Source organism: Microcaecilia unicolor, chromosome 5, assembly GCF_901765095.1.
Source record: "Microcaecilia unicolor chromosome 5, aMicUni1.1, whole genome shotgun sequence".
Classification (NCBI taxonomy): domain Eukaryota; kingdom Metazoa; phylum Chordata; class Amphibia; order Gymnophiona; family Siphonopidae; genus Microcaecilia; species Microcaecilia unicolor.
In genome coordinates, this window is record NC_044035.1 from 77,105,106 (window position 1) to 77,132,608 (window position 27,503).

The 27,503-nt window shown below is 49.2% G+C and overlaps 1 protein-coding gene across 1 annotated transcript in view; it reads left to right on the forward strand.

Moving 5' to 3' along the window:
- The window catches only part of BTAF1 (B-TFIID TATA-box binding protein associated factor 1), a 620,170-nt gene that overhangs the window by 98,079 nt on the left and 494,588 nt on the right, over positions 1–27,503 (forward strand). The window contains 2 exon segments of the mRNA XM_030204965.1: positions 5,756–5,899; positions 13,134–13,297. Of these exon segments, the coding sequence (XP_030060825.1) occupies positions 5,756–5,899; positions 13,134–13,297 (308 nt within the window).

The window sequence follows — 27,503 nt, forward strand, 5'->3', positions numbered from 1 at the left end:
TCTTTCTTCAAGAGGAACTTCTCCCCCAACCAGCATTCCGTTCGCAGAGACCGCCGTCCCGGAGGTGCGTCCTCCGGTCCTCCCCCAGGGTCTCGTACCCAATGACTGGGCCCTGGTTCATGGCCCAGTGCAGATTGGAGGATGCCTGTTCTCGTTTCTGGGCGAGTGGACCAGAGTAACTTCAGACACTTGGGTGCTGGAAGTCATCAGATACAGCTACAAGCTAGAGTTCTGCCGACCCTTAAGAGACTGGTTTGTGCACTCTCCCTGCAAGTCTCCGGTCAAAGCTGTGGCAGTGCAGCAGACTTTGGACAATCTGAACCGCCTGGGTGAGGTCGTTCCGGTGCCAGAAGATCAGCTTGGCAAGGGACGTTACTCCATTTACTTTGTGGTACCAAAGAAAGGAGGTTCTGTACGGCCTATCCTCGACCTCAGAGGGGTCAATCGGGCCTTGAATGTTCGGCACTTCCGAGTGGAGACTCTCCGCTCTGTTATAGCGGCAGTGAAGGCAGGGGAGTTCCTGGCATCCTTGGACATCAAGGAAGCTTACTTGCACATTCCCATCTGGCCTCCTTATCAACGCTTTCTGCGTTTTGCAGTCCTGGGCCGACACTTCCAGTTCAGAGCCCTCCCGTTCGGGTTGGCTACTGCTCCGTGGACCTTCTTCAAAGTAATGGTGGTCATCGCGGCCTTCCTACGAAAGGAAGGAGTACAAGTCCATCCTTATCTGGACGACTGGTTGATTTGAGCGGCAAAGCTGTAGACCGGGTGATTACTCTTTTGAGCTCCCTGGGGTAGATCATCAACTGGGAGAAAAGCCAGCTGCGCCCGACTCAGTCCCTGGAGTATCTGGGAGTTCGTTTCGACACCCAAGTGGGCAGAGTGTTCCTGCCGGACAATCGGATTGTCAAGCTTCAGGCTCAGGTGGACCAGTTCCTAGTAGCCTCTCCTCTTCGGGCTTGGGACTATGTGCAGCTGTTGGGCTCTATGACGGCCATGATGGAAGTAGTGCCCTGGGCCAGGTCTCATATGAGACCACTACAACACTCTCTGCTGCAGCGCTGGACTCCAGTGTCGGAGGATTACGCTGTGTGCCTTCCCTTGGACCCAGCGGTGCGCAAGGCGCTGAGCTGGTGGCTGAGGACAGACAAGTTGTCTGCAGGGATGCCTCTTTTTACCCCGGAGTGGGTTGTCGTCACGACGGACGCCTCTTTGACGGGCTGGGGAGCCCACTGCTTGGGAAGGACAACGCAGGGGCTCTGGTCTTCTGCAGAGGCAAAGTGGTCTATCAGCCTCCTGGAACTCAGAGCCATTCGGTTGGCGCTTTTGGAGTTTTTCCCGGTACTGGCGTTGAAGCCAGTACGGGTCCTGTCGGACAATGCCACGGCTGTGGCCTATGTCAATCGCCAGGGAGGTACCAAGAGCGCCCCTCTAGCCAAGGAGGCCATGAATCTATGCCAGTGGGCCGAAGCAAACCTGGAACAGCTGTCGGCGGCCAACATTGCCGGAGTAATGAATGTCAAGGCGGACTTTCTCAATCGCCATACCTTGGATCCCGGAGAGTGGCAGCTATCTGCTCAGGCATTCTTGGACATCACGAAGCGCTGGGGCCAGCCGAGCCTAGATCTGATGGTGTCATCGGCCAATTGCCAAGTGCCGCGCTTTTTCAGCAGAGGACGGGACCCTCGATCTCTGGGAGTAGATGCTCTTCTCCAACAGTGGCCGACACAGGAGCTTCTCTATGTGTTCCCACCCAGGCCCATGTTGGGCAGGGTGCTAGACCGGGTGGCAAAGCATCCGGGCCGGGTAATCCTGGTGGGTCCGGACTGGCCCAGACGTCCCTGGTATGCGGACTTGATCAGGCTCTCAGTGGACGGCCCTCTGCGGCTGCCAGCGGAGCAGGGCCTGTTGCATCAGGGTCCCGTGGTGATGGAGGATCCCTCCCCCTTTGGTCTTACGGCCTGGCTATTGAGCGGCAGCGTCTGAGGAAGAAGGGCTTCTCAGACAAGGTCATCGCCACTATGCTGAGAGCGAGGAAGCGCTCTACTTCTACTGCTTACGCCAGGGTTTGGCGTACCTTTTCATCGTGGTGTGAGGCAGGCTCTCTTTCTCCCTTCACTGCTCCAATTTCTTCAGTGTTGGCATTCCTGCAAGAAGGTCTGGAGAAAGGCCTGTCGCTCAGTTCCCTTAAAGTCCAGGTAGCAGCTCTGGCTTGCTTCAGGGGCCGCCTGCAGGGTGCTTCCCTGGCTTCGCAGCCAGATGTGGTGCGTTTTCTCAAGGGAGTTAATCACCTGCGCCCTCCTCTACACTCAGTGGTACCTGCGTGGAATCTCAATCTGGTGCTAAGAGCCTTGCAGAAGCCGCCTTTTGAATCCTTGTCAAGGGCATCTCTGAAAGACCTGACGTTGAAAGCAGTCTTTTTGGTGGCTATCACTTCAGCCAGAAGAATTTCCGAGCTCCAGGCGCTATCATGTCGAGAGCCCTTTCTGCAGTTCACTGAGGCAGGAGTGTCTATTCGCACAGTGCCTTCCTTCCTGCCCAAGATTGTTTCTCGCTTCCATGTGAATCAGCAGCTCTGTCTCCCATCCTTTCGTAGGGAGGACTACCCAGAGGAGTACTCTGCTCTCAAATATCTAGATGTGAGACGAGTCATCATCAGATACTTGGAAGTGACCAATGATTTCCGGAAGTCGGATCATCTGTTTGCCCTGTTTGCAGTTCCTCGTAAGGGTCTGCAGGCTGCTAAGCCTACAGTGGCAAGATGGGTCAAGGAAGCCATTGCAGCGGCTTATGTGGCCGCAGGGAAGGTGCCGCCTATCGGGCTGAAGGCTCACTCCACTAGAGCTCAGGCGGCCTCGATGGCGGAGGCCGGGTCCGTCTCCTTGGAAGAGATTTGCAAGGCGGCAACTTGGGCATCGGCTCATACCTTCTCCAGGCATTACTGCTTGACTGTGGCTGCGCGAGCGGAGGCCCGGTTTTGAGCTTCAGTGTTGCGGTCAGGGATTTCTGTGTCCCACCCTGGGTGAGTACTGCTTCGGTACATCCCACCAGTCTATGGATTGATCAGCATGGTGCTATGGAAGGTAAAATTATGTATCATACCTGATAATTTTCTTTCCATTAATCATAGCTGATCAATCCATAGCCCCTCCCGGATATCTGTACTGTTTTTATCCTGTTTGCATTTCAGGTTCAAGTTTAGTCTTCAGTTCCTGTTCAGGAGGACTTCGTGTTCAAGTTTTTTCAATTGGATTCTTCAGGAGTTGAGACGATTTTGTGTTACAGTGAGCTGATGCATTCTTCTCCCCTCCGTTTTACGGTGCTGGATTGAGACCTAAATTTTGCCGGTGCTCCCTCCCGCTTCGTGCGGCTGTAGGGCAGCTTTGTACCCCTCCCGCTTCGGCGGTGTTAGGGTTAGTCAGCTCCTCCCGCGGTTGCGGTTGCAGGATAAGCCAGATCCCCCCGCATCGGCGGGTGTGGTGTCCCTTCCCTGCTCCGCGGGGATGAGCTGGACGGATTCCCCTCCCCCACTTGTGTAGGGATGAGCTGGGTTAATTCCCCTCCCCCGTTTCGGCGGTGGTGAGCTGGGCAGAGTGTCCCTTTGTGGGTGTAATTCTCTAAGTGCTGAGTCCTGCGGATGGAGCTTTGATATCGACATACTGTGGAGTTTCCTGCAGCACATGACCACATATAGGGAGGCAAAAGGATTGCTCTCTATCTCCATCTGCTGGTAGATGGACACAACCCACCAGTCTATGGATTGATCAGCTATGATTAATGGAAAGAAAACTATCAGGTATGATACATCATTTTACCTTGTCCTGCTCGGGGTTAAGGTGGTGTCGGCAGCGACAGCACCAGTGAATAGCGTGCTAGCTCGGCGCGCCTTCAGCTTCCCTTCTGTCTCTCAAGCTCTGGTCGAGAGACAGAAGGGAAGCTGAAGGCGCTCCGAGCTAGCATGCTTTTCAGTGGTGGTGTCGCTGCTGACGCCGCCTTAACCCTGAGCAGGACAGGTATGAGTTTTAAATTTCGGAGGGGGCGGGAACTGGACGGCGCGTGGTGCCGCGATTGCTTGGTTTTTTTCTTTTTCTAACACGAAGGATGAAGGGAAAGTGGCTGGGCGCGTGTGCTAACAGAGAGGGCTCTGCGTACCCTCTCTGGCACGCGTGCCATAGGTTCGCCATCACTGGTCTAGATTCTTTGCTTTGGTTCAGCGTTGAAGTAAAGATCCTAAATGGGTGCAGCAGGGTCATCTGAGGTGAAGTGCATCACTCAGGGGAGTCATGGCCCAAGAAGACCCAGTAGCCATCCTTACCTTGAAGCTATCTGATCCAGGATACCATGGAACAGGAAGACCCTTGACCATGGAGCCTTCAGTGCAGCTGGACCCTCCTGGCCTAATACCTGGTTCAGAGAAGTGCCTGGTGGTGTTGTGGTGACCTTGTGCTGCTACTGTCTTGATAAAGGATCATGCCTGACCCCTAGCAGCATGTTGGGGATGCATTGCCTTATTTGGCAGACTGATGCTTGGCAGTGTATCCTAAAGCACTGCTAGAGATGAAGCATCACCACTTTCTGAGATGATGGCAACACAAGGAGGGTTCCATTGGACCACCTGGTTTGAGGTGCTATGATGGCTTATGGGGTAGGGGTCAGGGAGTTTGGCCTTTTTAAACTTCCTGTCGACAAGTGAGCCAGTCCCTACTCGCACACTTACATGAAGGGAGACATTTTACTCCAGATCCAGCAAAAACCACTGCAGATTGAGGTTGTATTTGGTATATTTTTTTGTTCTATTGATACACACTTTTTGATGACAATTCACATCACATTAGCTTACTGCATCGGGGTTAAAAGGTTTTTTAATGAATGCTATGTACTGTAGATAAGTGCACCCTTCTAATATACAGCTTGTTACATTGATCCTGCAGTGGATTAATTAATACAACAGTTTTTGTATGTCATTGATAGTTACTTAAATGGTTAAATATAATTTTTGAGGAAAAGAACTAGCAGCCACTAAATATCAGAGCACTAGGGGTCATAAAATAATTAGGAAAACTAATGGCAATACTTGGTAACATAAAGCATTACTAGCCAAAAAAGTGAAGTAGTAATGCCTTTCCACAAGTCTGAGCTCCCACCTTAGATAATTCTGGGAACAACATGATCATGTAGAGGGAGGCAGTTCAAAAAAAGGGCCATCAAGCTAGTTCATAGCCTGCACTATAAGCAATACATAGACTGGAGACAGAAACAGGAGCTGTAGTGTCAACATGCAAATATCTGGCAGGCTTTAATAATGTACCAGAAGGAAGGTAACATTTTCTGTAGAATGAAAACTTAAGGAAATTCAAAAGGAAAGTGAGTACAATTTTCATTTACAGATTGGAGTACACTTGGAGCAGAACTCTTTTGAAGGTGGTAGGTACCCAAATAGTGTCAGAATTCAAATATGTAGAACAGATGTAAAGGGACTTAAATTGCAGGGAGATTAGAGGTAGATCTATGAGAATGCAGCAGGGAGATGTAAGAGGTAGATCTATGAGACTGTAGCAGGAATGCGCAAGTGGGCAGTCTGGATGGGCTAAGTGGCCTTAATCTGCCTAACATCTATTTCTGTAATATGATGCAGATTAATTTGAAATGAGCCCTTGGAACTAGCAGGAAAGGGCATTTGTTAGACTGAGTGAAACACATGGTTAAAATATTTTACCTTTTCATTGTGCTGCTATGTCTTTTAAACCATGTACAGAACCTGGTTTGGAAACTTCTGTGGATGAATCTTCTGCCGACCGTTTGAGCTTTGATAGGTTTGATATTTCTCGACTGTTAAAACATGGAGCCTCTCTTCTTGGGTCTGCTGGGGAAGAATTTGAGATTCAGGATGATAAAGCAGGTAAATATTGCCGATTTGGGTTTTAGATTGATTACCTGTCATTCCAAACCGAAGCTCAAAGCAAGTTATATTTAGGTGCAGTAGACAAAGCCCTTTTGGGATAGGGAAATATCTATTTTGTCCAAAATCACAGGAAACATTGGAACTAGGAATTGAACCCTGATTTCTCTGGTTCTCGGACTGCTGCTGTAACCATGAGACAGCTACTTCAATCCTAGTTAGGATAATAGCTAATTTCTTATTATTTCCAACCCAACAGGAGTTCAAAAGAGTTATACATAAGGCGTCAAGAATGTGTCTGGAGATAACATGCTGAAAATTTAATGGGATGGAATTTAGCATTGTGGAAAAACCAGTGAAGAGACGGTTTGAAAATGGGCCAGATTGGACTGAGTGTTCCAGAGAAATCAGCTCCCCTAATAAATGGCCCCGGGCATTTCAATAGGAGAAGCATTTATAGTTTCTGCAACATAGAAGCTTAGTTACAATGAAACATAGCACTCTCCACCCAAAAATGACCATCCCTTAACAATCCCCACTCAAACTATGAAAAGCAAGTCAGACACGGACAACGTTGCTATTTGTGCACACTTACATGGAGGGTTTGGGAAGAATTCATGAGCCATGCTTGATCTGCTTGCTTTCCACATTACATTACATTATTTTTAATTATACTCTTTCTTGTTGAGGAACATTTATTCTCCAAGGACAAGGAGGCTGAACATCATCACGCATGGGTCATCGTCCGCGACGGCCCAGGAGCTCCGGAGGTCAAAACAAAAACTTTTGAAAATTCTAGAAGCGGCGTGGCTCGAGAGGCTCAGTGCGAGAGTCTTTTTTCGGATCGGTCCGGTCCTTAAACGTCAGCATCGACATCGAGGGAAGCAGCACCGAGAGTCCAGGTAATGGCTGCCGAGAGACCACTTTGAGCTGGGAGCAGCGAGGCATCGAGTGGGTCTCCACCCGCCTCGAGGCCTACTGCTATGCAGGCCCCCCGGGACCGACCTGCGTTGGACCCGGCCCCGAGGAGGCGTGAAGATTCCAAGTCCTCTTCATTGGTACCGGGGAGTGTCGATGACGGGCATAGAGCGAAGGCTAAGAAGCATCGCCATCGATCTCCTTCCCACGGTATAGAGAGCTCCGGGGAGCCGAGGGAGTCGGCACCCGAGAAGCGTCGGTGCTGGGAGGGACCGCTCACCCTCCATTCAGAAGGTGCCGATGCGTCGGTCGTCCGGCAGCCTGGTACCGGCTCTCGAGCCTCTTCAGATTCTGGCGCCGATTCCTGCATCGGCCCCGCAGCCTTTTCTGATGGCAGCTCTCGATGAGCGTCTCCGGGCCATTCTTCCAGATCTTCTGGAAGGACTGCTCCGTCAATCTGCTTCGATACCGCAGGTGCTTGTGCCTCCTGTGCCTACTGCTGAGACGGCGTCTGGCCCATCTCCTGTGAGGATGTTGCCGCCCGGGTTGACTCTCCCTCGACGTCGGTGGAGGAAGCTTCATCGGAGTCCAGGCAGGGGTCGACTTCTCGACATAGCCCACGAGGACGTCGATCCTCGAAGTCGAGACAGGCTTGGGTTCGGGCTGCTCTTCGAGAGCTTCTGTCCGATACTGAAGAGGAGCACTCATGGGGAGAAGAGGAAGACACCAGATATTTTTCAGAGGAAGATTCCCAGGGGCTTCCTTCTGATCCTACTCCGCCTATTGAGGTTAGACAATCTCCACCTGAGAGTCTTACTTTTTTGTCTTTTGTGCGGGAAATGTCTAAGGACATTCCATTTCCCAAGGAGGCTGTGGTTGAGCCCAGGGCTGAGATGTTCGAGGTCCTGGATTATCCTTCTCCGCCTGCAGAGGTTGCAACGGCCCCCCCCTGCACAATACACTCAGGGAATTGATGTTGCGGAATTGGTCTTGCCCTCTTTCTAACTCAGTTGTCAACAAGAAGTCCGAGTCCCAGTACAGAGTCCATGGTGAGCCTGTGATGCTGAAGGCCCAACTGCCTCACGATTTTATGGTGGTGGACTCTGCTCTCAGAAGAGCCAAGAGTACTAGAGACTATGCCTCAGCGCCCCCGGGCAGAGAGTCTAGGCCCGTGGATTCTTTTGGGAGGCATACGTATCAGGCTGAAATGCTCGCCGCCAAGATCCAAACGTACCAGCTGTACACCAGCATTCACTTACAGAACTCGGTTAAGCAACTGTCCAGTTTAGTTGAAGCTCTTCCTCCGGAGCTTGCTGAACCTTTTTACCAGGTGGTCAGGCAGCAGAAGGCGTGTCACAAATTCCTGGTCAGGGGGGCTTACGACTCTTTTGATGCCGCATTCCGAGTAGCTGCTCAAGGTATTGTGATGCGCAGACTCTCATGACTGCGTGTCTCGGACCTGGATCAGAAGACCCAGCAGCGAATGGCGGATGTTCCTTGCCGGGGGGGGGGGATAACCTTTTTGGCGAGAAGGTTGAGGATATGGTCGATAGGCTCAAGAAGCATCATGATGCTATGGATTCTCTCTCCCGCCGGACGCCTTCTGCTACTACCTCCTCCTCTAGGAGGTTTTTTGGAGGGAGGAAGCGCCTTCCCTATTCTTATAATAGGTGTAGGTACACTCCTGCCTCTTGTCAGCCTGTTCAAGCTCGCTCCCAGCAGGCTCGCTCTCATCAGCGGCGTGCACCGAAGGCCCCTCCGGCTCCCCAGCATAAACAAGGGACGGGCTTTTGACTGGTTCCGGAGCAGCATAGCCGAGGTATCCGTTCCGGACAATCTGCCTGTTGGGGGGAGGTTGATATATTTTCACCAAAGGTGGTCTCTTATAACCTCAGACAGGTGGGTTCTTCAAATAGTACGCTTAGGATATGCTCTCAATCTGGAATCAAAACCTCCAAATTGCCCACCGGGAGTTCAATCCTTCAGCTCCCAGCACAAGCAGGTACTTGCAGAGGAACTCTCCGCCCTTCTCAGCGCCAATGCGGTCGAGCCCGTGACTCCCGGGCAGGAAGGGCTGGGATTCTATTCCAGGTACTTCCTTGTGCAAAAGAAAACAGGGGGGTTGCGTCTCATCCTAGTCCAAAGGGGCCCGAAAAAATTCCTGGTCCGAGAGTAAGTTCAGGATGCTTTCCCTGGGCACCCTTCTTCCCATGATTCAGGAAAATGATTGGCTATGCTCTCTGGACTTAAAGGACGCCTATATTCGCATCTTGGTTCTTCCAGCTCACAGGAAGTACCTTTTGATTTCGTCTGGGGACTCAGCACTTTCAATACTGCGTGCTGCCCTTTGGTCTAGCATCTGCGCCCAGGGTCTTTATAAAGTGCTTGGCAGTTGTCGCAGCATCGCTATGCAGACTGGGAGTGCATGTGTTCCCTTATCTCGACGATTGGCTGGTAAAGAACACCACGGAAGCAGGAGTTCTACGATCCATGCAGATTACTATTCAACTGCTCGAACTGCTGGTGTTTGTAATAAATTATCCCATGTCCCACCTAGTTCCAGTTCAGAAATTGGAATTCATAGGAGCTCTGTTGAACACACGGACGTCTCAAGCTTATCTTCTCCAGGCAAGGGCGGACAATCTTCTAGCCTTAGTGTCCTCGGCTCGAACATCTCAACAGATCACAGCTCGGCAAATGTTGAGGCTTCTCGGCCACATGGCCTCCACAGTTCATGTGACTCCCATGGCACGTCTACATATGAGATCAGCTCAATGGACCCTAGCTTCCCAGTGGTGTCAGGCTACAGGGGATCTAGAGGATGTCATTCATCTTTCCACCGATTTTTGCAATTCCCTACAATGGTGGACCATTCGCTCCAGTCTGACCTTGGGATGTCCATTCCAAATTCCTCAGCCACAAAACGTGCTGACGACGGATGCATCCCTCCTGGGCGGTGGGGAACTCATTTAGATGGGCTTCACACTGAAGGAGCTTGGTCCTTCCAGGAAAACGGTCTTCAGATCAACCTCCTGGAATTGTGATCGATCTGGAACGCTCTAAAGGCTTTCAGAGACCGGCTGTCCAACCAAATTATCCTAATTCAGACAGACAATCAGGATGCGATGTATTACACCAACAAGCAGGGGGGCACCGGATCTCGCCCTCTGTGTGAGGAAGCCATCAGGATGTGGCTTTGGGCGCATCAGCACGGCATGATTCTCCAAGCCACGTATCTGGCAGGCGTAAACAACAGTCTGGCTGACAGGTTGAGCAGGATAATGCAACCTCATGAGTGGTCGCTGAACATGGGCGTTGTCCGAAAGATCTTCTGAGCGTGGGGCACCCCCTGGATGGATCTTTTTGCCACTCAGACCAATCACAAGGTACCTCAATTCTGTTCCAGGCTTCAGCCCCACGACAGACTAGCATCAGATGCCTTTCTCCTACATTGGGGGACAGGCCTTCTGTATGTGTATCCTCCCATACCTTTAGTAGGGAAGACTTTACTGAAACTCAGGCAAGACCGTGGAACCATGATTCTGATAGCACCTTTCTGGCCCCGTCAGATATGGTTCCTTCTTCTTCTGGACTTGTCCTCCGAAACCCGTGGAGATTGGAGTGTTTTCCGACCCTCATGACTCAGAACGAGGGGTCACTTCTACATCCCAACCTCCAGTCTCTAGCTCTCACGGCCTGGTTGTTGAGAACTTAGAAGTTGCCTCTTTAGGTCTTTCAGAGGGTGTCTCCCGAGTCTTGCTTGCTTCCAGGAAAGATTCCACGAAAAGGAGTTATTCTTTTACATGGAGGAGGTTTGCCGTCTGGTGTGACAGTAAGGCCCTAGATCCTTTTTCTTGTCCTGCACAAACCCTGCTTGAATACCTTCTACACTTATCAGAGTCTGGTCTTAAGACTAACTCAGTAAGAGTCCATCTTAGTGCAATCAGTGCTTACCATCAACGTGTAGAGGGTCAGCCTATCTTTGGACAGCCTTTAGTAGTTCGCTTCATGAGAGGTTTGTTTTTGTCAAAGCCCCCTGTCAAACCTCCACCATTGTCATGGGACCTCAACGTCGTTCTCACCCAGCTGATGAAAGCTCCTTTTGAGCCGCTGCATTCCTGCCATCTGAAGTATTTGACCTGGAAGGTCATTTTCTTGGTGGCTGTTACTTCAGCTCATAGAGTCAGTGAGCTCCAAGCCCTGGTAGTCCATGCGCCTTATATTAAATTTCACCATAACAGAGTAGTCCTCCGCACTCACCCTAAGTTCCTGCCGAAGGTGGTGTTGGAGTTCCATCTGAATCAGTCAGTTGTCTTGCCAACATTCTTGCCCCGTCCACACACCCACCCTGGTGAGGACAAGTTGCACACCTTGGGACTGTAAGAGAGCATTGGCCTTTTACGTGGAGCGGACAAAGCCCTATCGACAGTCCGCCCAGTTGTTTGTTTCTTTTAATCCCAACAGGATGGGAGTTGCCATCGGAAAACGCACCATCTCCAATTGGCTAGCAGATTGCATTTCCTTCACTTATGCCCTATCTGGGTTGACTTTAGAGGGCCATGTCACGGCTCACAATGTTAGAGCCATGGCTGCGTCAGTGGCTCACTTAAAGTCAGTCTCCATTGAAGAAATTTGCCAGGCTGCAACATGGTCATCTGTCCACACATTCACATCTCACTACTGCCTTCAGCAGGATACCCAATGCGACAGTCGGTTTGGGCAGTCGGTGTTACAGAATCTGTTTGGGGTTTAGAATCCAACTCCACCCTCCTAGGCCCATTTCTGTTCTGTTCCAGGCTACACTCTCACTTAGTTGTGTTTGTTTTTTCAGGTCAATCTCAGTTATGTCCTCACCGTTGCGAGGCCCAATTGACCTATGTTCATTGTTTTGAGTGAGCCTGGGTGCTAGGGATATGTGTGATGATGTCCAGCCTGCTTGTCCTTGGAGAAAATGAAGATACATACCCTGTAGCAGGTATTCTCCGAGGACAGCAGGCTGGACATCATCACAACCCACCCTCCTCCCCTTCGGAGTTGTTCTTCTTTTCGTTTGCTTTCCACATAATTGAGGGAAGCGCGTGGGCGTCGCCGGCGGGAAGTCACTCACGCATGCGCGGTGGGTTGGCCCCGTGCGCCATGTTGCTTTTAGAATTTTCAAAAGTTTTTGTTTTGACCGCCGGAGCTCCTGGGCTGTTGCGGACAACGACCCATGCATGATGATGTCCAGCCTGCTGTCCTCGGAGAATACCTGTTACAGGTATGCATCTTCATTTTCTTTCTAGAGCAGAACTTCCAGACCTGTCATGGTGATCTCACAACTAGTTTGAGTATTCAATATACCCACAATGAGTATTCATAACAGTAAGTTGAATTGTAAGTTTTATGTTAAACTGTACCTTCTGTACACTGCCTTCAGTGAATCTCTTCATAAAGGCGGTTAATAAATCCCAATAAATAAATACATTGGAAATCATGTGTCACGAAACATCCCGCACCTGCCTGAGGTTACCCTGCAGCCACCTGAATGGTCTGCTGAGCACTGCCCAGCCTCATCTGCACTTGGGCTCGTGCTCTATACTAGCACCCTCCACACACTGACTGGGTCTCGCGTATCTCTGGTCTAGTCTCCTACTCTCGGGTTATTCCATGGTGATTTCTAGGACACTGGGGCCACACTCCAAGGGTCCCACAGTTCCCATAAAGCACACACAGACCCAAAAACACGAACCAGGATTCTTAGTCAGTCCAGGACAGCAGAGTCAAACTAAATAAGGTTTATTGTCACAGAACTTGAACAGTGAACAGAAAAAGGTGAAATCAGCAAGCAGTAACAGGTAACTGAATATGAATCAATTATAAAACTGTCTAAACATTGGTTTACTACCTGAGTAGTACCTGGGGAGTTCAGGAAATATAGCTGCTCACAGGTTATAACATATAACTGCTCACAGGATCTCAGTAAAGAGATCTTTCTCTCTCTGCTCCCTGGCTGAGACTGGTGAAAATCCAGTACCTTCAGACTAGATTTGAAATCCAGGGCCAGTCAGAGCTCAGGGCATCAATTTTGAAAGTAACTACTCAATTGTACTGCAGATTGCCTTTCCATAAGGTGAAACTGGAAGACAGAAAGTGTTTTTTTTTTTTTTTTGCAACAGCTTTAAAACTCAAAACAAGCACCACCTGGTTATCCTGAAAACCTATTTTTGCTAACACTACAAAAAGTCTTCTTTTGGAAGCCCTGCTAGAAACCTTAATGGTTTAGGTTTATTACCTTATGTTCACAGTGAAAAATAATGGCTTTTAAATATTTTTTTAGGTGATGTTGATGCTAAAGAGAGGATAGCACAACAAAGAAAATTGTTACAGAAAAAGCTAGGCCTTGATATGGGAGCTGCGATTGGACTGAGCACTGAAGATCTGTTCAATGATGAAGATTTGGACTACACTCCAGTGCCTACTTCACTTGTAACTAAGCAACCTGTAGGTATAATCTTGGAGTGTTTGACTGCAAGGCATAATACAGTGTGTTTGTTTTATTTGCCCATTTGCTATTCTGAAAACATAAGCTATGGTTATGGTTTATAACTCGCTTTTTATTTGTGCTTATTTAATGTTCTTCACCCTTGCAAATTATACATAAATTTTAAGAAGCGGGTGAAAAACTTGCTCTGCCATGCTTTAAGGGATGTTCCACTAAGATACAATCTAAGCCTTTCATATGGACTCCCTCTCCACAGATTTTTTCCCCTCTGCTTCTATTTGCTGTCGATTGCTGACACAGGACATGTGGCAAGGGATTTTATATAGCTTTGTTAAGTTATTGTGTGTTAATTGCTTTCACTGGTTCATGCACGTTATACTTTGATAGCAACACATTTTTACTATGGATCTTTTTTGTAAAGCCTGGTTTTATTCTAGGTCATCTTTACTGTGTTTTTAATATGTTGTACTCTACCTTGGGTGGCATACTCTCAAAAAGATGGGTAATACAGTACAGTCTTGATTGTCTGACGTAAATGGGACAGAGCCATTGTCGGATAAATGAAAAGTCGGATTATATGGAGAACAATGGTAACCCTTTATATTTAAATCATCTTTATTAAGACAAGACACTAATGCCAAACAGTATGTTAACAAAGCTTTATAACTGTGCAAAGAATGGCAAGGTACAAAATGGATCACAACAATACAACAACTCTCCCCACATCCCCTAGAATTACCCCAAGAGAAACCCACTCTCATCTCACCAGTGCCCCACCCCTCCCCCTTGCACAGGAACCTAACACAATGAACTATAAATCAATGGCATGCCTTAAGAACTTTTGCTGTGGGCCAGGGGCATGAAACATGTCTCAAAAATGCTCCCAAATTCGTTGGAACTGTTGTCCATGCACTGAGGAAAGGTCATTGATGGTTTGGCGCTACATAGAAGGTAAAGCGACCATTTGTATCTGCCAGTTGAAAAAAGTGGGTGCCTGAGAGTCTCTCACAGATAATAAAATCACATTTTTCCCCATGATCACTGTGCATTGAAGAAATCTGTGCAAGCCTTTTGGGGGGGGAGGATGGGCAGGGAAATACCATATCAATCAAACAACAAGGTAGAGGACAGACTTATCTGGCAGGACCATTGTACTGATAAATTGTGCAGTACTTCTTTCCAATGATTGGATCCTCAAGCAAAACCAGAATATGTGGCTTAAACTAGCTGTGGAACACTGACATTTAGGACAAGCCGCTGAAGAGCTGATGGATGCTCTGAGTCTGGGAGGGGGAAATGTACAAGCGTAACATAAGTTTGTATTGTAGTTCCCAGAGCACCACATTGGCAAACTGGATTTGGTCAGCTGGAATGTCGACTCCTAGTTCCTCTAACCATGCTACAGTATAAGCTAAGTAGCTCATGTCCTTAGTCGTGTCCTGGAGGATGCGATGATATGCTAATGGCACCGGGTTCTGAGAGCCCAAAGTCAAAGCGGTGTTAAGTGTCTCTTGAATATCCTTGGTCAGTTTCGTTCAGCTGAGACTGGACATAATGCTGGAACTGAACATTATATCTTAAAAAAAAAATTCATTTTTTCAATATAATACTAATATCTTTATGGACCATCAGAAGGTGGATAGAGTCTAGTTATTTGTTGTAGCCAGACTCTTCTCATACCTATTATCTTCATCATTCCATTTTTCAAATTATATATAAAATTCTTTATTACATGTACTCTTGCATATATACTTCAAATCAAGTCCTGTACCACAGACAAATTTTCACTTATCTTAGAAAACTTCTCCAGTTACTTCTCATACAGTCTGACAGAAACCCAGTCTATTGCAGTTTGCAATAACCTGATCTGACATAGCGCTATGTTTTTTGAATCAGTCTGGAGTCAATTTATACTGTGTTGGAAATGCTTTTTGGATGATGTTTTCTTTATTTGGACCAGTATGGGAGATTCTTTATTGGAATTAATTGGTTGAATAGACAAAACGCCAACCTGCAATTTACTGTAACTTATTTTCAATCTGTTAATTTTCTGGATGTTACTGTATTTAAAACTCCTGATTGTTTGGGAACTACACTATACTGGAAGCAAACAGATCAAAATAATTTGTTACATTACCATAGTTTCTACCCTCGTCAACTAAAAGATGGATTACCAGTAAGCGATTTTTGCATGTATGAAGAATTTGTTCATCATCATTGGATTTTAAATATCAAGTTAACCAATTGAAACAGCAATCATTGGACAGAGGTTATACTTTGAGAACTATTCATAGAGCATACCTTCGAGTACGATATGCTCAAGGAAAGTTGCTATTAAATTTATAAGCAGCAAAAACCACAGGTTAACATTACATGTATTTTACCTTATTCAAATCTGTTTTCAATGGTAGCATCAAGTATACGTAAACACTGGCATGTGATAGAATTGTGACTACCTTTGGAATCCCCCGATTATTGCATTATGTAGGGGGAAGTCAATTGGGGAACGTCTGCAGAATAAACAATCTACTAGCCAGGTTATTCAACATAGGAGATGTGGCATATGCTGGTGGTGTGAGAGGATGATTGGTCCTCGCCGCGACAGGTACAGTAATAAAAGCTAGAACAGATACCTCATGTGCTTCAGCAAATGTGATTTATGTAATAACTAGTAAAAAAAGGCCCGTTTCTGAGACCAATGAAACGGGTGCTAGCAAGGTTTTCATCGTAGTGTGTATGTTTGAGAGAGTGTGTGTGAGAGTGACTGTGTGAGAGAGAGAGACAGAGTGAATGTGCGAGTGTGTGTGTGACATAGAGTGAGGCTGTCTGTGTGAGAGTGTGTGTGAGAAAGAATGAGAGAGTGCGGCAGGGGCCCTCCCCCCTCCCAGCTTCAGGGTCGTGGGCCCCCCTCCTAATGCCTTTCAGGGTCGTGGCCCTCCCTCCCAGTATCACGTTCAAGTTGGCTCCCTCCCATGTTCAGGCAGGCTGGGTGGCTCGCTGGCTGGGTGGGTGGCTGGCTGGCTCACTCCCTCCCTCCGACGTTCAGGCTGCCTGCCTGCCTCCCACGTTCTGGCTGGCTGGCTCGCTCCCTCCCTCCCACTTTTAGGCTGGCTCACTCCCTCGTCGCTTCCTCCCAAGTGTCAGTGCTCCGTTGTGACGCAAGGGTGGGGCGATGGTAGTCCTCCCTTTGTTGCAGGTCGTTCGCGATGTGTTTGACGTCACGGATTGGGTGGGCGATGTGATTCGTTGAGTGTTAAGTGCTCCGCCCTCCACGTCATCACGTTGTGACGTGAGGGCAGGGCATACACTCATGGAGGAGCATCGATCTACACCACTTCATTTTTAGAACATTGGGAAACTTGAGGCTTCAATAGAACGTTGGAGGTGCGTTTTATATAGAGAGATATGCCCATGTAAAAAATGTATAGAGTTAGAACAGGAAGAGCAGTATGGGTTTGTGTTTACAGAACATACAGTGGTGGAAATAAGTATTTGATCCCTTGCTGATTTTGTAAGTTTGCCCACTGACAAAGACATGAGCAGCCCATAATTGAAGGGTAGGTTATTGGTAACAGTGAGAGATAGCACATCACAAATTAAATCCGGAAAATCACATTGTGGAAAGTATATGAATTTATTTGCATTCTGCAGAGGGAAATAAGTATTTAATCCCTCTGGCAAAGAAGACCTAATACTTGGTGGCAAAACCCTTGTTGGCAAGCACAGCGGTCAGACGTCTTCTGTAGTTGATGATGAGGTTTGCACACATGTCAGGAGGAATTTTGGTCCACTCCTCTTTGCAGATCATCTCTAAATCATTAAGAGTTCTGGGCTGTCGCTTGGCAACTCGCAGCTTCAGCTCCCTCCATAAGTTTTCAATGGGATTAAGGTCTGGTGACTGGCTAGGCCACTCCATGACCCTAATGTGCTTCTTCCTGAGCCACTCCTTTGTTGCCTTGGCTGTATGTTTTGGGTCATTGTCGTGCTGGAAGACCCAGCCACGACCCATTTTTAAGGCCCTGGCGGAGGGAAGGAGGTTGTCACTCAGAATTGTACGGTACATGGCCCCATCCATTCTCCCATTGATGCGGTGAAGTAGTCCTGTGCCCTTAGCAGAGAAACACCCCCAAAACATAACATTTCCACCTCCATGCTTGACAGTGGGGACGGTGTTCTTTGGGTCATAGGCAGCATTTCTCTTCCTCCAAACACGGCGAGTTGAGTTCATGCCAAAGAGCTCAATTTTTGTCTCATCTGACCACAGCACCTTCTCCCAATCACTCTCGGCATCATCCAGGTGTTCACTGGCAAACTTCAGACGGGCCGTCACATGTGCCTTCCGGAGCAGGGGGACCTTGCGGGCACTGCAGGATTGCAATCCGTTATGTCATAATGTGTTACCAATGGTTTTCGTGGTGACAGTGGTCCCAGCTGCCTTGAGATCATTGACAAGTTCCCCCCTTGTAGTTGTAGGCTGATTTCTAACCTTCCTCATGATCAAGGATACCCCACGAGGTGAGATTTTGCGTGGAGCCCCAGATCTTTGTCGATTGACAGTCATTTTGTACTTCTTCCATTTTCTTACTATGGCACCAACAGTTGTCTCCTTCTCGCCCAGCGTCTTACTGATGGTTTTGTAGCCCATTCCAGCCTTGTGCAGGTGTATGATCTTGTCCCTGACATCCTTAGACAGCTCCTTGCTCTTGGCCATTTTGTAGAGGTTAGAGTCTGACTGATTCACTGAGTCTGTGGACAGGTGTCTTTCATACAGGTGACCATTGCCGACAGCTGTCTGTCATGCAGGTAACGAGTTGATTTGGAGCATCTACCTGGTCTGTAGGGGCCAGATCTCTTACTGGTTGGTGGGGGATCAAATACTTATTTCCCTCTGCAGAATGCAAATAAATTCATATACTTTCCACAATGTGATTTTCCGGATTTAATTTGTGATGTGCTATCTCTCACTGTTACCAATAACCTACCCTTCAATTATGGGCTGCTCATGTCTTTGTCAGTGGGCAAACTTACAAAATCAGCAAGGGATCAAATACTTATTTCCACCACTGTAAATCAAGAGTTAATACTTGTCAAATGACCCCTCCAATAGGGCACATTGGTTGCAAATGAATCACACAATTGCAGATATACAATGGTGAGTTGTCGATAGTATACTGGAAGTCAGGAGGGAGAGCGGTAATTTTGAAATACTTTTTAAATAAAAAAGAACAGCGTTGGATATATGATTTGAAAACAGTGGCTCCGCTGAGATTGAATGAGGAACTGGAGTGGTATTCATTAGTGTGATGTGATATTTGGTACACATCATCAAGTTGCTAGGTTTAAAGAATTAAAAAAAAAACTGCCACCATCTTTGTAAAGACGACAGTCTGTGTTATAAGAAGCTTATTCCTGAAGAAATACAGAATGAAGTGGTTGGATAACATTTTTATTCTTTGCAGACCCTAAAATCCCTGATGCAGATGGAGTGGTGAAACATAGTGCTGTGTTGGATCGGTTTATTGCAAACTGTATGGGAAATAGCTGAAGAGAAGTTTGCTATGATAAGTGAAAATTTGACTGTGATGCATGATTTGAAGTATATATGCAAGACAGTACATGTAAAGAATTTGATGAAAAATGGACTTATGAAGATAATAGGTGTGAGAAGAAGAAAGACTGGATACAACAAATAGCTGGACTCTATCCGCCTTCTGATGGTCTATAAAAATATTACTATTATAGTTGGAAAAAATAACTTTTTTTTGAAGATGATTGATGTGGTTCATATGATATAGATATTTTGAGACCACTTTTTTTTTTTTTTGCATTCAATAACTGAACATAGGCAAAACAATTTGTATAGAGCAGAGTGTATTCCTGGCATAGCTCCGAGAGAGGCCTTAGCTGACCTGTCTCTCTGTTACAAGTTGAGAAATATATTGTAATCCTTGGGAGCACCAGCAGGTGAAAACATCAGAGTCTGTCCTGGAGGAAAATCGTGGATTCCCATAAAGTAAAATGGCGAAGCAGTTGCAGAGAAATGGTGTCTCTTGCACAGTCACCTTTAGGTGTGACTTAATGCAGAAATAAGTTGCCACAGAGAGCTTGAGGCGCCCGTCGTGAGAAGGTATGAAGCTGCCAACTGAAGTGTTTGAGGGGAGCAAAAGACCTTTTTCCAATGAAGCAACAGGAAAGGTAGCAGTGCCCCTAAATCAGCCATTGATGTGCTGCATTGTGCATGCCATTGTCAGGTACCTCACATTCAATAATCCCAAGCCCCCATGACCTTGGGGCTTTTATAAAATGCAAAGGAGCAGTTTCGTGCTCCGAGCCTGCCACAAAAATCCCTCGACGGTGGCTCCAAGTAGCCACTAATCTTGAAATATAAAAAACAAAGGTAACATCTGAAGCACATGAAGCAGACATGGAGCCAACTTCATGCTGAACAAATTAATTCTGCCCAATAATGTCACCGGGTGTGCATACCAGAGGGCCAGACTTGCTTAATATCCATTGAAAGAGGATGCACATTAGTCATACAGACGTGAGATATCAGGAGGAATAAAGACACCCAGATACTTAAGTGACCCTTCTGCTCAGGTGATAGGAAAAACTTTGGACCAATTGTCTCAAATATGGGGCGTTGTGCGGAGGGCCAGAGACTTCTGCAAATTAAGGCAGAAACCCACCAGAGCCCCATAATCTGAGATGAGCTGTAACAGCACTGGCAGCGAAGCCTGTACGCCAGCACCTTAATATCCATGCTTCGTATACATACTCCGCAACAGACAGAGGATCTAAAGATAAAACAATAACAGCGGGGAAGGGGAGCATCCCTGTCATGTACCACACTGGACTGAAAAGGTGGAGGTTCGAACACCATTGATCAGAAGTGTATCATGTGGGTCTGCGCACCATCCTTCTACGCCCACATAGGACAGCATCTGAAACAAAAAGGGCCTTTGTAGCTGCTCAGAGGTGCACTCAGCATCCAGACTGGCCAACAGCAGAGGCTCCCCCATCTGTTGCCCATAGAACATCGCCAGTAACAACTTCCTGACTAATAACTGAATACCTACCTTTTACAAAACCAACTTGATCTCCCCCCCCCTCTCCCCCTCCCGAATCAATCCGGGTAGACAGACCGCCAGCTGATCTACTAAAACATGAGAGATAATTTTAACATCTACGTTAATTAAAGAAATAGGGCAGTACACTGTAGGGAGAATTGCTTCCCGGCCCGGCTTGAGCAGGAGACTAATCAGAGCCTCATTAGCATACAGTGGGAACTTTTTCTCTGTCACCACTGTAGTATAATAATCCAACAGGGGACCTACCAATTGTAACTGTATCAAGTTGTAAAACTTCCCCATAAACCCATCTGGACCGGTGGTAAAAAAACAATTTGAACAGCCTGGTTGTAGACTGAATCTTTCGCCTGTAAAGGTTGATTCAGCACCTGTACTGCGTTGCCACTAAGGCACGGCATGCCTGATTGCTTGATGTATGCCAGTTCTTTGATGAGTCCTATTGGTATCCGCAGCAGCAAATAATTTTGAAAAGTGGGACAAAAGTCCCAATCTCTACCATTTTCATGATGATACCCCCCCTCCTCTTGACATTTTTGAATAGTGGGAATAAAACGTGAACCAGCTGCCGATTTCACCACTTGTGCCAGCATTTTTCCCTACCCGAAACAATTTATACTTACAAAAAAACAAACATGGGTGGTTCATTCATGCAAAAGAGTATTTAGGACCACTCGAGTAGCGGTCAGGGTTTCTAATAACGCCTGTGTGGGGTGAGCAATGTACTGATGCTTGAGCGCCCTCAATTTCCTTTTGTGACATACTATCCCTTGAGCAATAAGCTTATTGCGAGCGCAGATGTAGACAGTAATGTCCCCGCACAGTACCACTTTAGCCATGGAACAGAAGAGTAGATCAAGTGTCCTAAAATAAAAATCAGACAAAAGATTGCAAATTAATACTGTCAAGCACTGAACATGATGTAAGTAGGAACAACAAACATAGTTTGAAATGTCTATATGTGAATGCCAGAAGCCTAAGAAATAAGATGGAGGAGTGGCCTAGTGGTTAGGGTGGTGGACTTTGGTCCTGGGGAACTGAGGAACTGAGTTCGATTCCCACTTCAGGCACAGGCAGCTCCCTGTGACTCTGGGCAAGTCACTTAACCCTCCATTGCCCCATGTAAGCCGCATTGAGCCTGCCATGAGTGGGAAAGCGCGGGGTACAAATGTAACAAAAATAAATAAAAATAAAATATTGCACTAAATGAAAAATTAGATATAGTAGGCATCTGTGAGACTTGGTGGAAGGAGGATAACCAGTGGGACACTGTCATACCAGGGTACAAATTATATCGTAGTGATAGGGTGGATTGAATTGTTGGATGGGGGTAGCATTGTATGTTAAGGAGGGCCTTGAATCAAATACATTGAAAATTCTGCAGGAAACAAAACACTTCTCCGAGGACAAGTAGGCTGCTTGTTCTCATGACTGGGGTTGACGTCCACGGCAGCCCCCACCAACCGGAACAAAACTTCGCGGGCGGTCCCGCACGCAGGGCACGCCCACCGCGCATGCGCGGCCGTCTTCCCGCCTGTGCGTGACCGTTCCCGCTCAGTCTTTTCTTTTCCGCGCTGGAGAGAGCCGTGTTCGTCTCTCTGTCAGCCCCGGAAACCGGATCGCGTTTTCGCGCGAATCTTCTTAATTTTTCGTTGTTCGCGTTTCTCTTTAGTTTCTTTTACGAAAAAAAAAACAAAAAAAACCCCGCTGAACTTGGTTTATCCCTCGTCTCTTAGTGGGGGCGTCGCGCGGTCGATTTATTTTCGAGGTGTGATTTTTACCGCCACCATCGACGACTTTGATTTTGCCGACGCGATTTTTCCGTCGATGTCCTCGAAGGTCCCGAGTGGATGTAAAAAGTGTGGTCGGTGCGGCCGGCATATCTCGCAGACCGACACTCACGCTTGGTGCCTCCAGTGCCTCGGTCCAGAGCACGATACCAAGACGTGTACTTTGTGTCTCGGTCTCCGGAAACGGACACAAGTAGCGAGGCAAGTTCTTCGGGACCGTCTTTTTGGAACTTGCGCCGGCCCCTCAACGTCGACTTCGACGGCATCGGTATCGACGGCCGGTTCTTCGGTACCGGTATCGATGTCCACGAAATCGGCACCGATGGCATCGACCCCAGGAGCACAGGTCCCGTCGGCCCGCCGGTCCTCCGGTGAAGGCAGGGGTGAGAGGCCGCGTGGGCAATCAGCCCCGGTCACTCCCTCTACCCAGGGCCCTCGGGACCGAACCCTGTCGGACCCGGTCCCTCGAGGCCGAGGGGGATCGACCTCCTCCTCCTCCATTCCACCAAGCGCCGATGACGGGCATCGCAAGAAGACGAAGAAGCACCGTCATCGGTCGCCCTCGATGCATCCGGCTCCCGGTGCCGGAGATGAGTCGACGCCGAGGAAGCGGCAGCGTCGAGAGGAGAGGTCCCCCTCTGTAGTAGAGGTACCGCTGCGTCAGGGTTCCAGCACTTCGGTGCAGTCTCCTGGAACCGAACAGCTTCCGGCACCGACGCCTCTACCGGCCCCCTCGCCTTTCCCGACAGCGGGCCTGGACGAGTGCCTCCGAGCCATCCTTCCTGAGATTCTGGAAGGGCTGATGCGCCAGACTGTGCCGGCGCCGGGGGTGCTTGCGCCCTCGGCGCCGTTGACTGTGGCGCCGGCGTGCTCTAGCCCGGTGCCGAGGCCTTCGACGCCGACGCCGCTTGCGGTGCCGGTCTCGACCGCCACGTAGGTGATGTCCCCATCGACGTCGATAGAGGGAGCTTCATCCCCGCCAGCGCGGGAGTCCACCGCTCGACGACGCCACCGAGGCCTCGGTGCCTCGACGTCGAGCCGGGCCCGATTGAGGACTGAGCTGCACGAGCTCATGTCCGACACCGAGGAAGAGGCCTCGTGGGGGGAGGAGGAGGACCCCAGATATTTCTCCTCAGAGGAGTCTGTGGGCCTTCCCTCCGACCCCACTCCTTCACCAGAGAGAAAGCTCTCGCCACCTGAGAGCCTCTCCTTTGCCTTTTTTGTCAGGGATATGTCTATTTGCATTCCCTTTCCCGTGGTCTCTGGATGAGCCGAGGGCTGAGATGCTCGAGGTCCTCGACTATCCATCACCACCTAGAGAGTCCTCCACGGTACCGTTGCACAATGTCCTCAAAGAGACACTGCTTCGGAACTGGTTGAGACCACTATCTAATCCCACCATCCCCAAGAAAGCAGAGTCCCAATACAGAATCCACTCGGACCCAGAGTTAATGCGGCCCCAATTGCCTCATGACTCGGTGGTCGTGGATTCTGCTCTCAAGAGGGCACGGAGTTCGAGGGATACCGCCTCGGCGCCCCCGGGGCGGGAGTCTCGCACTCTGGACTCATTTGGGAGGAAGGCCTACCAATCTTCCATGCTCGTGACCCGCATCCAGTCTTACCAGCTCTACACGAGCATCCACATGCGGAATAATGTGAAGCAACTGGCGGACCTGGTCGATAAGCTCCTGCCGGAGCAGTCCAGGCCTTTTCAGGAGGTGGTAAGGCAGCTGAAGGCGTGCAGAAAGTTCCTGTCCAGGGGTATTTATGACACCTGTGACGTGGCATCTCGTGCTGCGGCCCAAGGTATAGTGATGCGCAGGCTCTCATGGCTGCGTGCCTCTGACCTGGACAACCGCACCCAGCAGAGACTGGCTGACGTCCCTTGCCGGGGGGGATAACATTTTTGGCGAGAAGGTTGAGCAGCTGGTGGACCAACTGCATCAGCGGGAAACCGCTCTCGACAAGCTCTCCCACCGGGCGCCTTCAGCATCCACCTCAGCAGGTGGACGTTTTTCCCGGGCCCGGCAGGGTGCGCCCTATGCCTTTACCAAGCGTAGGTACACCCAGCCGGCCCGAAGGCCTCGTCAGGCACAGGGACAGTCCCAGCGCGCTCGTTCTCGTCAACAGCGTGCGCCTAAGCAGCCCCCTGCGCCTCCACAGCAAAAGCTGGGGATGGGCTTTTGACTGGATCCATGGGAACATAGCCGCCCTCAAAGTGTCCGTACTGGACGATCTGCCAGTCGGAGGGAGGTTAAAATTTTTTCACCAAAGGTGGCCTCTCATAACCTCCGACCAGTGGGTTCTCCAAATAGTGCGGTGCGGATACGCCCTAAATTTGGCCTCCCCTCCACCAAATTGTCGTCCGGGAGCTCAATCCTTCAGCTCCCACCACAAGCAGGTACTTGCAGAGGAACTCTCCGCCCTTCTCAGCGCCAATGCGGTCGAGCCCGTACCACCCGGGCAGGAAGGGCAGGGATTCTATTCCAGGTACTTCCTTGTGGAAAAGAAAACAGGGGGGATGCGCCCCATCCTAGACCTGAGAGGCCTGAACAAATTCCTGGTCAAAGAAAAGTTCAGGATGCTTTCCTTGGGCACCCTTCTGCCAATGATTCAGAAAAACGATTGGCTATGTTCCCTGGATTTAAAGGACGCATACACTCACATCCCGATACTGCCAGCTCACAGACAGTATCTCAGATTCTGCCTGGGCACACGGCTCTTTCAGTATTGTGTGCTGCCCTTTGGGCTCGCCTCTGCCCCACGGGTGTTTACAAAGTGCCTTGTGGTGGTAGCGGCGTATCTACGCAAGCTGGGAGTGCACGTATTCCCATATCTCGACGATTGGCTGGTCAAGAACACCTCGGAGGCAGGAGCTCTCCGGTCCATGCAGTGCACTATTCACCTCCTGGAGCTGCTGGGGTTTGTGATAAATTACCCAAAGTCCCATCTCCAGCCAGCCCAGTCTCTGGAATTCATAGGAGCTCTGCTGAATACTCAGACGGCTCAGGCCTTCCTTCCTGAAGCGAGGGCCAACAACCTCCTGGCCCTGGCTTCCCAGAGCAGAGCGTCTCAGCAGATCACAGCTCGGCAGATGTTGAGACTTCTGGGTCATATGGCCTCCACAGTTCATGTGACTCCCATGGCTCGTCTTCACATGAGATCTGCTCAATGGACCCTAGCTTTCCAGTGGTTTCAAGCTACCGGGAATCTAGAAGATGTCATCCGCCTCTCCACCAGTTGCCGCACTTCACTGTACTGGTGGACCATTCGGACCAATTTGACCCTGGGACATCCATTCCAAATTCCACAGCCCACGAAAGTGCTGACGACGGATGCATCTCGCCTGGGGTGGGGAGCTCATGTCGATGGGCTTCACACCCAGGGTCTGTGGTCCCTCCAGGAAAAGGATCTTCAGATCAACCTCCTGGAGCTCCGAGCGATCTGGAACGCACTGAAGGCTTTCAGAGATCGGCTGTCCTGTCAAATTATCCAAATCCGGACAGACAATCAGGTTGCTATGTATTACATCAACAAGCATGGGGGCACCGGTTCTCGCCCCCTGTGTCAGGAAGCCGTCGGGATGTGGCGTTGTGCTTGCCAGTTCGGCATGCTCCTCCAAGCCACATACCTGGCAGGCGTAAACAACAGTCTGGCCGACAGACTGAGCAGAGTCATGCAACCGCACGAGTGGTCGCTCCATTCCAGAGTGGTACGCAAGATCTTCCGAGAGTGGGGCACCCGCTCGGTGGACCTTTTCGCCTCTCGGACCAACCACAAGCTGCCTCTGTTCTGTTCCAGACTTCAGACGCACGGCAGGCTAGCGTCGGATGCCTTTCTCCTTCATTGGGGGACCGGCCTCCTGTATGCTTATCCTCCCATCCCTTTGGTGGGGAAGACCTTACTGAAGCTCAAGCAAGACCGCGGCACCATGATTCTGATCGCACCCTTTTGGCCCAGTCAGATCTGGTTCCCTCTTCTTCTGGAGTTGTCCTCCAAAGAACCGTGGAGATTGGAGTGTTTTCCGACTCTCATTTCGTAGAACGACGGAGCGTTGCTGCACCCCAACCTTCAGTCTCTGGCTCTCACGGCCTGGATGTTGAGGGCGTAGACTTCACTGCGTTGGGTCTGTCTGAGGGTGTCTCCCGTGTCTTGCTTGCCTCTAGGAAGGATTCCACTAAAAAGAGTTACTTTTTCAAGTGGAGGAGGTTTGTCGTTTGGTGTGAGAGCAAGGCCCTAGAACCTTGTTCTTGCCCTGCACAGAACCTGCTTGAATACCTTCTGCACTTATCAGAGCCTGGCCTCAAGACCAACTCAGTAAGGAATCACCTTAGTGCGATTAGTGCTTACCATTATCGTGTGGAAGGTAAAGCCATCTCTGGAGAGCCTTTAGTCGTTCGATTCATGAGAGGCCTGCTTTTGTCAAAGCTCCCTATCAAGCCTCCTGCAGTGTCATGGGATCTCAATGTCGTCCTCACCCAGCTGATGAAACCTCCTTTTGAGCCACTGAATACCTGCCATCTGAAGTTCTTGACCTGGAAGGTCATTTTCTTGGTGGCAGTTACTTCATCTCGTAGGGTCAGTGAGCTTCAAGCTCTGGTAGCTCATGCTCCGTATACCAAATTTCATCACAACAGAGTAGTGCTCCGCACCCACCCAAAGTTCCTGCCGAAGGTGGTGTCGGAGTTCCATCTTAACCAGTCAATTGTCTTGCCAACATTCTTTCCCAGACCGCATACCCGCCCTGCTGAACGTCAGTTGCACACATTGGACTGTAAGAGAGCATTGGCCTTCTACTTGGAGCGGACACAGCCCCACAGACAGTCCGCCCAATTGTTTGTTTCTTTCGACCCTAACAGGATAGGGGTCGCTGTCGGGAAACGCACCATCTCCAATTGGCTAGCAGATTGCATTTCCTTCACTTATGCCCAGGCTGGGCTGACTCTAGAGGGTCATGTCACGGCTCATAGTGTTAGAGCCATGGCAGCGTCGGTGGCTCACTTGAAGTCAGCCACTATTGAAGAGATTTGCAAGGCTGCGACGTGGTCATCTGTCCACACATTCACATCACATTACTGCCTCCAGCAGGATACCCGACGCGACAGTCGGTTCGGGCAGTCGGTGCTGCAGAATCTGTTTGGGGTGTAAATCCAACTCCACCCTCCAGGACCCGAATTTATTCTGGTCAGGCTGCACTCTCAGTTAGTTGTTCTTTGTAGGTCAATTTCTGTTACCCTCGCCGTTGCGAGGTTCAATTGACCTGGGTTCTTGTTTTGAGTGAGCCTGAGAGCTAGGGATACCCCAGTCGTGAGAACAATCAGCCTGCT